Raw genomic sequence first — 14,960 nt, forward strand, 5'->3', positions numbered from 1 at the left:
GTAACTTTCCCTGGCCCCAGCTCCCCCATCCATAAAACGATCTACATCATCGGATTAATATCCATCATGAACATATCGCCTAGCCTTTAGCACACCTCCTGGAACACGTTAGTTTTGTCCGTTACCTGCGGTAGCAAGAGAAAGCCCTGTGGACAACCTGCCTGGAGGCTTCTGGCCCGAGGTCGCTGGGGAGGGGGTCATGCAGCCCTTCCCTGCCCTGGACACCCCTCCAGGCTGGCGCGGGAGTGCACAAGGAAGGGCCGGAGGCTGTCTTCCGAGCCCTCGCACTGGTGCCTCGTTCCCGCCGCTCTGTACCTTCCCGCGTCGCCCAGGCTGCAGCGCTGACAGTCTCCAGGAGAAGCCTGGCGGTCCGCGAGCACGCGCGGCAGGGACCGCAGTTGGCCCTCCGCGCCGACGGGCGGCGCCAGTCCGGACGCTGCCGGGGCGGCGCTCGGGCCGGGCTCCTCTCGGCGGCGGCGCACGGCCGTCTGCGGGGCGGGGACGCCGTGGCGGTGGCGGCGGCTCCGTATCGCCCGAGCCGGAGCGCGCAGGCCCGTCCCGGCTGTCTGGGGGCCGGGCCGGGGGGGCGGGGGCGCCATGTGGTTCATGTACGTGCTGAGCTGGCTGTCGCTCTTCATCCAGGTGTCCTTCATCACGCTGGCCGTCGGTGAGAGTGCGCGACCCCGGCCCCCACCCCGGCATCTGCTCGCCGGGGGTTACAGCACGAGTGCGCCCGAGCGACCGGGGACCCCCTGCCGGTGCTCCCTGCCCCCTCCTGCCCTGCCCGGTCCTCCCCTCCTGCTGACCCCAGCCGCCCATCCTGACCGCGAGCCCTTCCAGGTGTCACAAAGTCCGCCCGGCCGTTCCCGGGAGAGGCCCGCGAGCGCCCCGCGCCGGCGCACGGCGGACCGCGCGGAACTTTTACCCGACATCTTCTGCCGGCCTTTAGCCTCCGGCGCTTCGAACGTCTTCCTTTTTCTGACTTTGACATGCTTCCTCCTTCGGGCTAGTTCGTACTGTTGGTATCAGCTGATATGCCACCTCCTCCGGGAAGCCCTCCCGGTGGGGTTTGATGGTCCGGCAGTGCCGCTCCTTGCCCCGGAATAGCACTGTCACGACGGGATCGCCTGATTGCCCTCCCCCAGCTGGGTCAGAGAAGGGACCTTGTCTGTGTTCTCAGCACTCGGCCCAGCACCTGGCCCATACAGGTGCCCTCCCTGCAGATATTTATCGGATGAGTGAATGAAAGTCCTCTTTATGGGCCAGAAGTGAGCATTGTGCCGAGGGGCAGATAACAGGTTTCCACTGCTATGAAATCTCGCCTTAAAAAACTATCGCTCCCTGATCGTTTTACTTCTTCGGACTTGGGAGGGCAACACATACATTGTTTGGTTTGTTCCTTGCCTTCTAGAATTTATGAGGGGTGATGAGCACCCAGCTGCAGATAAAGGGATGACTGATGGTGGGAGTGACACTGGGTAATGTTCTCTCTTGTTGCCCCTCTTCCTGTCCCCCCAGCGGCTGGACTGTATTACCTGGCGGAACTGATCGAAGAATACACAGTGGCCACCAGCAGGATCATAAAATACATGATCTGGGTAAGTGGCCGCCTTCCCGAGGGTGAGGTCCCTCACTCTTTGGCCCTGCCTCAAAAGGAGGAAGTGGGGAAAGTGCGGCATGGATGATGAGACCTCTGTCCCTGCTGTTTGCTGAGGGTGCCGCCCCTGTGTCCCAGCCCTGTACCTTGTCCCCTGGGTCTGCTCTCCTGGGCCCGGGTCTTTCTTTGCCTCCTTCCCCAAGTGGCATTGCTTCACTGCAGACCCCGTTCTCGGTTCCTTCAGAGGACAGCTGAGTGCGCGTTCTCTGTTGACAGGACCACGGCGTTGCCTTTGCTTGGCTGTCTTCCACTGTCTCTAGCCCCTCGCTCTGCTCACAGCACTTAGAACTGAGAGGAACCTTAAGGACAGTTTTGAGTACTTGTTCATTGCCCTCTTTCTCATTGGATCAAGCGACTCATCCTAAGAGGGAGACACCTTCCCTGTCCCAGGCCCTGCCCTCCCCAGGTCTCATGGAAGGCTTCGCTTTCTGAAGACATAATCCTTGCCATTGATGTGAAAGCCACAGCGTGACTGCTGGTGGAGAGATTTCTGGCGGCTGTAGGAAAGGCTGGAGGGGGTGGCGGTGGGAGTGTGTTTGGACAGGAGTCGTCAGTACTTTTCAAGCCACCAGTGTCAGCAGCCACTTCTATTCTGGGCATGGCCTGGGGTAGGGAGTGAGTGGTGGAGACAAAACCATAGCTCTCAGCTCTGGGTTCCGAGGTCCAGCTTGTGGGTGTTGGTACAGGAATTAGACCTTCATTCAACCAGCTGCCATTTGTTAAGCACCGACAACTATAAGTCCTTCAGAGCAGCGTTTTGAAACTGCAGGTAGGATTCATTATTGAGTTATATACTCAAGTCAGTAGGTCATGATGAGCATAAAAATGGAAGAGAAAAGACTAGAGTTGAAATTTGAACTTTGTTCATATGTATGTATGTTTGTGTTGGGGTCACAGTGTAAACTTTCTTACTGCGTGTTGCTGTTGCAAACCTTGAGAATGGCATTGAAAGATGCTACCCTTTGGGAGCTGAGCGTCTAGTTGGGGAGATCAGACCTGTGATTAGAAGGAGGAAAGATTGAAGCGTGAACCTCATGTTGCCCCAAGTGGGCTCGGGGTTAATAAGTCCAGGAAGGCTGCCTAGAAGAGGCTCCCTGCACTGTGTGCCTCTGGTTCTTTCAGTTCTCCACAGCTGTGCTGATTGGCCTCTACGTTTTTGAGCGCTTCCCCACCTGCATGATTGGCGTGGGCCTCTTCACCAACCTCGTCTACTTTGGCCTTCTCCAGACCTTCCCCTTCATCATGCTGACCTCGCCTAACTTCATCCTGTCATGCGGTGAGAGGGGGCAGAGTTGAGGAGGCAGCCGAGGTGGCTGGATATGCCCAGCTCAATCCAGGGCACTGAAGGGGTTATAGAGAAAAGAGGCAAACCACTGAGGTCCTCCAGGAGGCCAGGCCGATGGGGAGGTGGTGTTCTCACACAAGGAGCCTAGAGCCCACCTTGGCTCAAGTAACTAGAATTAGGTGGGAGTGGGGGGTGGGGGTGGGATACTCAGACAGGGAGGGCTTTCCCAGGGAGGTAAGTGTGAAGAAGGGTTTGGAAAGAGAGGAGAGGTGGGCCGGCTGGGTAGTGAGAGCCCCTAAGGTACTACTTGGCCAGGGAAAGCCCAAAGCCCTTCCCTGGCAGGCAGGTAGCCCCCCATCCAGACTTCTGGCCCAGTATCGTGAAGAAGACGAGCCTCATGGGTGTGGGGGCCCACTGCAGACAGCTGCATGTTTGGAGGACCCTGGCCTTCCTGCCTTTGTTCTGCTACCTGATTCTTGGGAGTCATTTCCCCTCCCTGGGCCTTAGCTTCTCCATCTGTTCAAAGATGAGTTTTGGGAGACTGAGTTGGCACACGGTAGGTACTGACAGCTATTCATGAAAAAGGTTCTGGAAAGTATTTGGTTACCAGGATTGCCTCTTCTCCCATTTAATCATCGTTGGTCACCTTTGGTCAGGATATCACATGGGATTGGGAGGTTTTTAGAACTCCTTTCCTATTTCTGTGGGAGAATCTGGGAAGAGTACTATCCGCAGGAGGGCACAGTGCTAAAGCTCTGGCTGGCCTCTTCTCTGCGTGCCTTGGTGTGATTCACCAAGGGATTTGTCCAGTGGGGTTGGTGTGGGAGCCCTTCCCTGGAGACCAGGCCCCTTCTGCAGCTTTCTGGGGGGGAGGCCCTCTACCCCTCTCCCCATCTCCCCAGTAGCAGGCTCCCCCAGCCTGCCCTTTAGATGCCTGCAATAGTTGCTGCAAGATTTTGTGGGCATCAGGCAGCATCCCCTCTTCCAGGACCCCTCGTGCTGGAGTGTGGCGAGGCGTGGCACAGCTGCGGCCTCTGCCTTAGAGGGGAGGGGCTGGAGAGGAAGAAAAGAGATGTGGCAGTTGGCTGTGAGGGGTGAGGGCTGTTCAGTTTGGGGGGGATGCTTTGTCCCCCGCCCAAAGGGATGCCTGCCTTTTGCCTCAACCATGGGATTAAGCAGAGGGTCCTGTCTCTGAGCATCCTATCCCCGGGATGTGCCCGCTTGCCCTCTCCCATAAATTCAGCTGCACACTGAGGAGGTGTGTGGGGTCCAGAACATACCAGTTCAGAACAGTGTACTTTACCCTGGGGTAGGTTAAGGAAGGACCCCCTTCTCCAGAATTTTGAGGGATTCTAAGACTACACCCCCCCCCCAAAGTGTCTAGCAAACTGCTATTTTCTTCTGTGAGAGCCTTTTTATTTGAGGAGGCAGCCTCCTTGCTGCCCATTTTGGAGTGGAATCTCTTGGGAGCATGTGACCTGCACACCCTGGCCCCCACTGCCTCCACTGCCCATGGGCGCGTTCTCTTCAGGACTCACATCCCCTAAAAACCAGGTTAATTGTCCTGGTGCTCCGGAGTACTGACAGTGAAGTCTCTTTTATAACTCTCAAAGAGCTTTCTTACCTGCTTCTAATTTTACTCATAAATGCCCTCTGCAGTGGGCAGATGGGGCTAACTCTCCCGTTTTAACAGATGGGAAACCGTCCTGGAGAGTGGTGTACTCGGCCCAAAGCCTTACTGAGTTGGGTGTAAAGTCAGGACTAAAACTCCCAGGGGCCTTTTGCAGGTTAAAAGTCCAGCTTTATGTTATTCCTCCAAAACTGACTGACTTTTCATTCCCTCAACAGGGCTAGTGGTGGTGAATCATTACCTAGCATTTCAGTTTTTTGCGGAAGAATATTATCCTTTCTCAGAGGTAAGAAGTGTTTAGTTCATCAAACTCATAACAGGGACAGAGGGAGTAAAGGGGATTTGCATGATATGCTTCGTGAACTTAGCTATGATTTGAAACTGAGCCCTTTAGGGATAATACATTTTTAAAGACCTAGTATAGATGAGTTTAGAAAGGGGTGTGGACAAGGAGCAGGGGTCCCTTGGGCCGAGGTGGGGAGGACGCTGCTCTCCCCCAGTGAGTCCTTTGGGTCTCCCAGGATCGCAGCCTAAAGCCCTGAGGTCCGGAGGGGGCAGCAGGCAGCCTTCTCCGACTTGGACTTCACTGGGCCGGACCCTACCCCCACCCCCGCAGTGGTCCACCAGCGCCTTCCCCGAGGATTTCTCCACACCCGGCTGCTTTAGTCTAGACCCCTGGGGAAGTCACTTCTTTGGGGAGTGTGGGTCAGTTATGGCTTTGCTCTCCACCTGCCTCCTTCAATTCAGAGGAGTTGCTTGTCCTAACAACCAAAATGTGGGCGTTGTGGCCACAGTCAGCTTCAGCGCCCCTTTTCCCCACTGTCCTGTCTCCATGTCGGAGGATGTCCTGTTTGCTTCCCAGACCCCGGCCCCCTTCAGAGATCAGGTGTATAGTCTTTTGTGCACTTGTGATCACCGCTGTAAGGTACCCGGTGACTATGCCCGGCCCACCCTTGGCGCTGCCAGGGGCACACTCTTTTCAGTGTCTCTTGTTGCCAGGTCCTGGCCTATTTCACTTTCTGCCTGTGGATAATCCCATTTGCATTCTTTGTGTCACTGTCGGCTGGGGAGAACGTCCTGCCCTCTACCATGCAGCCAGGAGGTGAGAAGGGGTTTGCGAGGGGTCACGGTGGGAGGACACCAACAAGGCCTGCGTCGGCTGGGGGAGCTGGAGCCCAGCCCTGTGATGGAGACGCCTGGGCTCAGGTGGGGAGAGCTGTGCTCACATTCAGACACACACACTCATCTCCCTGCCTGTGTCTCCACAGATGACGTGGTCTCCAATTACTTCACCAAAGGCAAGCGGGGCAAACGCTTAGGGATCCTGGTTGTCTTCTCCTTCATCAAAGAGGCCATTCTACCCAGTCGTCAGAAGATGTACTGATCCCCTGGGGAGGGGATGCGGGGGCAAGATCAGGAGAGTCAGGCCTCTGGGCCTCCACTAAGTGGGGGCAGTGAGCCTGCAAGGCACCTTCCCTGACTTCTTCCACTCTCCGGAAGCCCCCTCCCTACCCTCCTTGGGAGGCGCAGATCTGACGCTGCGAGAGGCTGTGACTCAGGGGGCTGCCTGGCCGGGGGGCTGGTCCACGTGGCTGTGTAGAAGCGGGGCTCTCCGTGGTCCTCCCCCCCCCTTCCGCGCTGAGTCAGGAGGTTCTGGATCGGCCGGGGCAGGCAGGGGCCATGGAGCAGGAGAGCAGACGGTGAATTCTTTGGGCAGATGGCCGTGGGGCAGGGCCATGGTGGCACTTCCGAGAGAGAGTTTGCTGTTGAACTGTGATTTCTGTCCAAGTCTGATTCCTGTTTGAATAAAGATCCTAGGTGGCATTGTTTGCCTTAATACCCTGAAAGTTCATCTTCCTTTCTTTCTGCTGACCTTCTGCCCTGGACTGGATGGGCTTTTCTGCTCCAGGTGTTCCTTTTCTGGGATTGGGTCTTGTCTTTCTGAAGGGACTGTTCTTGTGGCCGGTCGCGGGAAGAGGGCAGAGATGAGGTGAGCCTGGTCAGGGGATGGGGAGTGGCCGGGGGAGGTGCCTTTCTTATGCCCCTCCCTCTTCTTCCATCTCTTCTATCTCCGCGGCTCCATGACTGTCAAGCTGGGGCCACAGATGGGGACAGTTTGTGACAGTTTGTGATGGGTTAGATTTTCAGAGCAACATCTACAATACCCTATTTATAAGTCTTCCCCTGGGGAAAGGGAGTGGTTTCTGGCTGAATTCTATGTCAGGCTCAAGGAGAAACAAAGTAAGACTTGGCTTACAGGCGCCCTGGATTACGTCCTGTTTTTAAAGAAATGGGACTAGTGGGAGAAGCTGTTTGTCACTCTAAGAGCACACCAGGGCTGGCCCTGTCTTCTGTGTGCTTGGTTCCTGGGGAGATGACCTCAGGTTTTTAAGAAGGCAGGCCAGGTCCTGAGCACAGACCAGCATTTGTTGACTTTGCACTCCAACTACAGTGCCTTGCAAGCACTCACTAGTATATATTAAAGTAAGTTCCCCATGAGAGCCATTATTGGCCATAATGATACCTCAAAGCAAGGCTGGCAGGTGCAGAGAGGGACTGCACACATGTGGTACCTTGAAGCCCCTGCGAAGACCCCCTGGGCTTGAAAATCTTCCACATCTTGCCTCGTCCCACCATAGCCTTCATTTCCTTGGCTTTAGCATGTCCCGGTCTCTTAATACCAACCTTCCCCTGGCCCTGGGAGGAGCAGCACATTTTGGTCTCTCGGTGGGAATGAGATGATCAGGCCCTTTTATCCTATGCAGATGGATGACAAGGTGGAGGACACTGGGGGCCAACTTCCTCCTCACTGCTGGGCCAGCAGCTGGCTCTGTCCTTGCTTGCTGTCCACTTCTCACCCTGGTGACGTGGCTTCACCCTCTCCCTTTGCTCCACTGCCAGTGCTCTCCTGGGGGTCGCCAGTGGCCTTCTTGTGCTAAATCCAGCAGACCCTTTTATATCTTCCTGGGTCTCTGCAGCCTCTGATAGGGCCAGTCACCCCCAGCTTCTTGAATCGCACTTCCTTGGCACTCCAGCGGCTGTTCTCTTCCTACCTCTGTGGCTTCTCCTTGCAATGTCCTGTGCAGGCTTCTCCACTCACCCCATGCACCGTGGGGTTTCTCAGGGTTCTGTCGTGGGCGCTGGAGGAACCCATCCATGCTGATGGCCGTGACTCGGCCAAGGAGTTGAGTTGACCTCCAGCCCCAACGTCCCTCCTGGGCTTCTGAACCATAGTTCTGCTACCTTTGGGGACACAGACAACTCTCATGGCTCTTGTTGCTGTCCTCTGCAAACCTGCCTCTTGAGCACCTGCTGTGGCCCCAAGATCAGCCAGGAGCCAGCCCAGAAACCTGCCCCCTACATCTAGTCTCTAAAAACTGTCAAGTTTGCCTTCTTAACATTTCTTGATTAGAGCCACTCCCACTGTCATCAGCTTTCACCTGGATCATGGTGACAGCCTTCTCCTGTTCCTCTGTCCCACAGCCAGAGTTGTCTTTCTAAACTGCATAGTTGATCAAGTCACTCCCTGGCCTACAAACTCGCGTGGCTCCTCACTGCTTTCAGGATAAATCAGACCCCTTCGCATGGCTGTGAGCCTCATGGTATCCTGCTTCCTGCTCGCCTCTCTGGCCTCGTCACTCGCCACCTTGCACTCTGGGTCCCAGCCTGCTGTATCCAGAGATGCCACTTTGATTCCCCTTTCTACTGCTCACCTGGGTATCTTCTCTGTCAATACTCAGATTTCCCTTCGACCAGGGAGCTTTGAGTGCCCCTCCCCGCACCCACCCCAGCACACCACACATCACTCTGGGCCTACCTGCCCCCGTCCTGGTCTATCTCCTAACTAGACTGTAAGCTCACTGAGGGCAGGGCCTGTCCCTCAATTTTTGTATCAACAGCACCTGACTCGGTGCCTGGCACATGGAAAGCACTCAATAAATGTTTGTTTAATGAATGATTTGTAGTGATATGTACAGGGGCTAGCAGGAGTTGCATGCTAGCTTCCTGGAGGAAATACAGGTGCTTTCATCGTCTCAAACTGAAGCCATCGGTCTTCCCTCCCTTCTCCCAGATACGCTTCCCTGACCTGCAGAAACCCCAGTGGCAACCCACGGTAGCAGGGAAGCCCATGGCAGGGCGACGTTAGCGGTCTTCCACCCGCTTGTGGATCTGGAGATGAAGTGTGAGGCTCAGAGCCTACAGCAGAAGGACTCAATCTGAACAAGAGGCACAATTTCCCCATGGGCCTTCATCCTGGAAGCCTTGTCCCTGATGCGGTAGTGGGGAGCAAAAGGGGACACCTAGCGAGGGCCTCGGATAGAGACTGACCCCCACTCTGAGCCTTGGACCACTGCCCTAACTTAAATGTCTTGAGGTTTCTTGGTGGAGAGAAGGGAGCCCTGGGACCTTTTGTTGGGGGCGGAGGCCCCGGTCCTTGAGCTTGGGAGCAGGGAGCTGAGCTTATGGGCACCCCTGCCCTTCCCTGGGCACAACACGCATGGCCACATCTCAGCCTTCACTGGGCTGCCTCAGGTTGAGAGGCTACCACCGAAAGTTTATGGGGGTGGGGTGGGGTGGGGGGAGGGCAGAGCGGGAAGGCCTTGATGGGCTCGCACAGCTGCCAGGAAGGCTTCGTCAAATGTCTCACGCAGGTTCATGGCCAGAGTATCGGTCCAGAAGGTGGTGTCGCCCAAGTGCCGCTTCCGGGCCACGTCCCTCATGCTGACAGAGTAAAAGCCCTGGGGCACCTTCATCCTGTATGGCCGCACCAGAGGGTACAGCTCGCGGACTATCACCTCTAAAGGCAGCCGGGGCACGGGTGTCACCTGGTGGCCGGCCACCGTGTGCAGCCGAGCACCACCGTGCCCGTCAGACCTGACCTCGAGGAATCTGCGGAAGTCGTGCTCCGGGCTAGGGTCTGGATGCACTCCCAGGCGGATGCCCTGTGGGTGGCTGAGCTGGGCAGTGGGGGATTTGGCAGGGTTGGTGCTAAGATCCCACAGCCTGGGCCTCCTGACTGTGGTCTGTTGGTAGATGGGCGAGGGCATCACAAAGCGCTGCAGCTTGGGCTGTGGGGTCTGCTGCAGGAGCGCCTCTGGGGAGGGGTGGAAACTCTTGGGGGGCTTGGAGAGGGCAATGGCCTGGCGTAGGGCTTGGGGCTCTTGTTCAGTATTGCAGATCAGGGATTGGCTTGTGGGCAGCAGCTTGCGATGGAGCCACTTCTTGAAATCAGCTTCTCTCAGAATTTGGTGCTCTTTCTGCAACATCAGAGGGCACAAGGTAGTTGAGAAGGGCTGCTCCCCCTGTGCTTCTGTGGAAGGAGGCCCTGTGGTTATAGCCCTTGGAAACCTCAGGCGTGATTGGCCAGACACTGTTCCACCTCAGGGAAGCCCTGAGTCTGATGGGAGAAACCCCTGCCTTGTGGGAGCCCACGTTCTGATGGGGAGACAGCTATTGCCTGAAGGGAGCCCCTGGGCTGATGGCGCAGACAGAGCCTCTCCCATAGGGAAGTCTTCCAATCTGATGAAGATACAGCTTTCACCTTAGATGACGTCTTCAACTTGAAGGGGGAGACACAGTCTTTGCCCTACTGTGAGTCTTATGTGGGGAACCCATTTTGATAGTGGAGACATATCTTGCCTTAAGAGAGTCTCTGGTTTGATAGAGGGGAAAGGCAAATGAGAAATGCAAACTACATCCTTGACTCTGGAAGGAGAAAGCAGAAAGGTTTAGAAGGCCTGGAGCTGGGTAGAGCTAATCCGGACAGGCTTCTTGGAAGTGTTGCCCTTGGGCAGTCATGTAGGGGAATGCAGTTTGCTGGGTGGTGATAACTCGATCTAGCTCTCTATTTTTGCTTCCACTACCATTAAACCTTCAACTCGTCACAGAACTGTCCCTTTCTCACCTCCATCTCAGGGTCATTTCCCAGACCGTTGCTAAGCCATCAGGTGGTTTGGAGACTGACCCAGCTCAGGAGGTAGGCTCTAATTAGGTTAAGCCTCTCGTCATAATTCCGTCAGCCTTGGCCTAGACCTAGGTCAGTCAGCACATGCTGTAGGAATTGGAACAAGAGTGGACTCATGATCCAATTGAGGCCAATAGAGATAAGGGGAGATTTGCAAGGGGCTTCTGGGAAAGTTTAGAGCCACAGAACAGATGGACTTTGCCTCCTCTGGACACACACGTGACTGTGAAGCCTGGATGACACGGACAACAGAGAAGAATAGGGCTGAGAACTGGGGAGAAGTGCAGCTGGAGCCCTGGATTTGGCCAGCCCTGAAGCCTTCCCCACTTCTGTATCCACTTAGGATTCCCAGCATCTTCTTTCTGGGTTTTCTTGCCTCTTACGTAATTATACCTGCTTAAATCCTTTAGTGACTCCCTTCTTTCCCCCACTAAGATCTGTCGTTGATCTGGGCCTTTGCCAAATCTCTAGCTTGTCAATCTCCAACTCACATCGGACACCCTGGCTGTACTGAATTTGCACTTTTCAGCATACACCATGCTTCCGTGTGCCTCTGTGCCTCTCCACTGGGTTGTCTATTCCCTCTGCCTGGTCAGCCCTTCACTATTTCTTCAGATGGCCAACTGCTGCCCATCTTTAAAGATTCCTCTTAAGCATTATTGCTCTGGCACTTCCTGAGCCCTCTCCTCCTCTGGGCATATAACCCACCTCCCCTATTAGACTCAGCTCCGTGAGTGAGGAAACCACCTCTCTTTGCTCTTTGGAACCTCAGGGTCTATGAGCAGCTGCCTCGCGGAGAGGGAGTGCTCAGTGTCTGTGGGAAGGAAGGACGGGCCATTTAAATTAGTGTGCATCCCAGCAAAGCAGGGCCTGGGTCTCTAGAGATTTTCCTCCTCACCGAAGGAGGCAGTGCACTGGGAGCAGCTCCGTAAATACTTGCTAATTGAAGCTGCGTTTGCTGTCTGACACAAGACTTTTAACCTAAATGGGTAGCTTCTAAGGGTGGAATTTCAGTCTGGGGGGAGAGGGGATGGGACTGCTTCTAGCCACTCTTTTAAAGACACACGTGAGTCCCTGCCTCTGCTCACGCTCCTGGATAGCGGCTGATGCCCGGTGCCCCTGCAGCCCTACTGCTTACTTGAAACTCAGTCAGGTAGTCATGCTCCATGAGGGCCAGCTGGCCCTTGAGCCTCTTCAGTTTCCCCATCTCACAGGCAAAGTCCTTTTTGTCCCGTTTCCACATGGAATCCTTCAAGAACCTGGTGCCAAGGTGGAGGCATGTCACCCCTCAGTGACTGGGCTTCGACCTGGGCTGGGAGGGGCTGCCAGAAGTGAGACGAGCATGACCCAGCCCCATTCCTCTGGCCCCTCTGGCTCACTACTTTGAGGTGAGAGAGGAAAGTGACAGTCTGATTGCCACCCTTCTTGCTGAGCCTCCAGGGGCAGGAGGGTAGTGCTAAACCCAAAGGGGTGAGCTATGGAAAGCCTCTGGGAATAATATCCTGGGAAAGGGCTTCCTCAGCAGACTTAATCCTAATCATCTGGCTTCCCAGCCCTTCCTCTCAAAGGCTCCACCTTGGGTGAGGGCCCTAGGGGCAGGGCTGGGAGAGGGAAGGGGTGGCAGGTTGGAGGTGGTTCTTACACCCTCACCGAGCACAGGCGCGGTGGTTCCATATTTTGCAGTAATCGATGGGCTTGCAGCCCGTGGCGTCTTGGGCATGGACATTGGCACCATTCTTTACCAGGACCTTCACACAGCTCAGCAGGCCCTCGCGGGCTGCCAGGTGCAGAGGCGTAGAGCCGTTGCATGTCTGACTGGAGTCCCCGCCAAGGGGAAGAGGGCGGGGAGGAAGAAGGACAAAGGGCATCTGCCTTTCAGATAGGTGGGCAAACCAACTTCCAGGCTTGCTCTGCCACCAGCCCTCCGGGGTGACCCTGGCTTGCCCCTTCTCTGTCCCTCACTTTCCTCAACTGTAGAAGGAGGGTTTGGACTAAATGAACAGTCACAGTCTGATTATGGGGGTATGGCACAGTGAAGAGTGGCAGAAAGTGAAAGGAGAGCTAGGTTGGCGGGAGCTCAGGGACCACTAACCTCATCCTCTTTAATCAAGGGACTGGGCAGCGCCCATGAGACCTGCGTGCCCTGGGGCTGCCTCCTGCACCCCATCCTCTGACCAGCACATGGCCTTTGCCCACAATGTTCCCTCTGCCCGGAACACTTTTCTCTGGCTCTTGGCGGGGCTGGCTCAGTCTTCAGGTTGCGCTTCAAACGTCACTGCCTTAGAGATGACTATCCCTTCCAAAATAGATCCTCTCCCTGCCCCCTCCTCCCTACCCCACCACCTGTTTTAGTCCCTACCTAACTACTTACCACTCTGTCATTTTGTTATTTATTAGTGTGCTCACTTACTGTCTGCTCCTACTAGGACATCAGCTTCACTAGGGCAGGGGCCACTTCTGTGTTGCACTGCTCTACCCTCACGTCTGGCACAGGGTTTGGTGTATCGTACATGCTCGATACACATTCTGGATGAATGCAGTCTCCTGTATGGCATCTCCTGTGCACTTCCCATGCATTTTCTCACTTACCACAGTCGTCTCCTGTCATAGGTACTGGCAACCTCCCAAATTTCACTTGAAGACACTGAGGCAGCAAGTAGTTCCCAAACTTGGCTGACTATTACAATCACTCAGGTACTTTTTAAGACTTCCAAAGCCCAGGCCACACCCCAGACCCATTCAATTACAACCTCTGGATTGGAACACACCATTGGTGTTTTTGAAGCTCCCCGGGTGGTGGCTACAGTGTAAGGAAGAGCACGGAGGCGAAGTGCTGAGTGACTTGCCTGAGGTCTTCATGTTTGCTAACCGGTGGCAAAGCTGGGACATGAACCACATCTGTTCTCTTCCAGAGCCCGATTTCTGAACTTGTACACCACGTGGGCTCTCTGACTGCTTTAGATGGGACCCAGTTCTGCCTGTCCTGCATGGATCTGCCTGCCTGGAAGCGGTTCCTATCCGCCCAGCCTCTAAGCCACTCTGACGCAGGCTGGACTCACGTGTTGACGGCCGCCCCGTGCTTAAGCAGATAGTGAAGGCAGGGGAGGAGGATGTTGTTGTCCCTGTGGATGACGAGGTGCAGCGGTGTCTGGCCATTGTGGGTAGGCAGGTCCACCGGAAACTTGTACTCCTCCACCAGGACCTGCAGACATTCAAGCTTGCCGCTCTGGGCTGCAAAGTGGATGGCAGTGAAACCCTGTAGGGGGCCGAGGAGGGAAGGAGGAGGCTGAGCAGTATTTGGGTCCCAGGGTCCACAACATAACCTAGGTAGCAATTTCTTGGGGTTCCCCTCCCTCTCTTCCCTGTGCCCTCAAGAGTCGCTCACACCCCTTTCCCACTCGCACACGTGTTCACTCTTCCTGGCTGCTTCCAGATGACTCTCCCTTAGTGGGAAGGTTAATTAGGACGACCTACCCAGAAAAAGACACCTCTGGATGCTCTTTGCCAGGTGACCGCTATATGAGCAGCTCCTGGTGCGGAGGGGTGGACGTGGGTCCTTGCGCCTGCACGCCAAGGCCTTACCTTGTTATTGGTGGGGATTTCCTGACGATCCGCAGCCAGACAGAACCGCAACCATTTCAGGTTGCCCAAGGAGGCCGCAAATAACTCGCAACCGCTCCCAGTCGCCCTGTGGTCCCACTCACTGCCCGGGCTAGAGTCAGCGCGGAGACAGGAGGAGGTAGGGGTCAGTGAGCGAGGAAGCGGCGGCTGGTCCGGGTCCCGCGTGGGCGAGGCCATCACTTGCACACGAGGCATTTATGGAGGCTGGGCCAGGGGTCGCTGACAGGCAGGGCACAGAGGAAGAGGGCAACGTCGAGGGCTCCGAGCTCTTCTCTAGAGGCCAGCCCGTGCCCCAGCCCGGCTCTCCGGGCTTCTCAACAGCCCCCACCTGCCCGCTCCCGGCGCTGCTCCTCCAGGGAGGCGCTGAGCGGGTTCCCACGCCCGCAGAGGGGCCACCTAGTCCCCGGCTCACCTGGGCTGCGTGGACTCAGAGTAACGCCAGGTGACCTTCGAGGAGACTTTCTCCGCAGGCGTCACGGAGACACGTATGGTTAGCGGCGGCTGTGCGCCCCTCCTCCCCTCGCTCCCTCCCACGGAGGGGCCCCCGGGCGCCCGCAGTGCCCCGCCGCCAGCAGAGGCTGGACTCCAGCCGCGGGCGGGGCCGGGGAGGCCGGGGCCGCCAGGGCTGCTCGAGGGGCAGTGCCGGGCTCCTCTGAGGGCTCCAGCCCCCGCCAATCCCACCACCCCAACCCCGGCCCGCTCGTCCTGGAAACTCAGCATCAAATGCACACACACCGTACTGAAAGCTATTTAGCGTTTGTTTCCGATTATAACATTAGTAAGCTGATTGTAAAAAATAGAG

The 14,960-nt window shown here is 56.1% G+C and overlaps 2 protein-coding genes across 3 annotated transcripts; one reads left to right on the plus strand and one right to left on the minus strand.

Annotated features, from left to right (window-relative positions):
* The first annotated feature begins 486 nt into the window (after positions 1 to 486).
* Positions 487 to 8,521, plus strand: TEX261 (testis expressed 261). 2 transcript variants are annotated; one of them, XM_081068062.1, is made up of 6 exons: positions 487 to 667; positions 1,519 to 1,598; positions 2,780 to 2,933; positions 4,791 to 4,858; positions 5,572 to 5,674; positions 5,841 to 8,521. In XM_081068062.1, the coding sequence occupies exons 1-6, from the start codon at positions 598 to 600 to the stop codon at positions 5,954 to 5,956; spliced, it is 591 nt and encodes a 196-aa protein (XP_080924188.1). In that variant the 5' UTR covers positions 487 to 597; the 3' UTR covers positions 5,957 to 8,521. The 2 variants fall into 2 exon arrangements, with proteins under 2 accessions (XP_080924188.1, XP_080924187.1); XM_081068061.1 differs by having other exon boundaries at positions 493 to 1,208.
* Positions 8,522 to 9,128: 607 nt separating this feature from the next.
* On the minus strand, positions 9,129 to 14,897 carry ANKRD53 (ankyrin repeat domain 53; the record flags this gene model as incomplete). The annotated part of the gene is given in 8 exon segments (XM_081068839.1): positions 9,129 to 9,830; positions 11,676 to 11,796; positions 12,188 to 12,352; positions 13,597 to 13,793; positions 14,120 to 14,347; positions 14,487 to 14,532; positions 14,534 to 14,568; positions 14,570 to 14,897. Coding segments are annotated over 8 exon segments (1,803 nt in total). The 5' UTR covers positions 14,879 to 14,897.
* Between the last annotated feature and the right edge of the window lie 63 nt (positions 14,898 to 14,960).

This window comes from Rhinolophus hipposideros, assembly GCF_964194185.1.
Source record: "Rhinolophus hipposideros genome assembly, chromosome: 12".
Taxonomy (NCBI): domain Eukaryota; kingdom Metazoa; phylum Chordata; class Mammalia; order Chiroptera; family Rhinolophidae; genus Rhinolophus; species Rhinolophus hipposideros.

Excerpts from the sequence above, each read along its gene's own strand:
- TEX261 (XM_081068061.1), top strand. The coding sequence starts at position 1,073 with ATGGTCCGGCAGTGCCGCTCCTTGCCCCGGAATAGCACTGTCACGACG. Across the intron at positions 4,859-5,571 it reads AATATTATCCTTTCTCAGAG|GTCCTGGCCTATTTCACTTT; the intron begins GTAAGAAGTGTT and ends TCTTGTTGCCAG. Across the intron at positions 5,675-5,840 it reads CTCTACCATGCAGCCAGGAG|ATGACGTGGTCTCCAATTAC; the intron begins GTGAGAAGGGGT and ends GTGTCTCCACAG.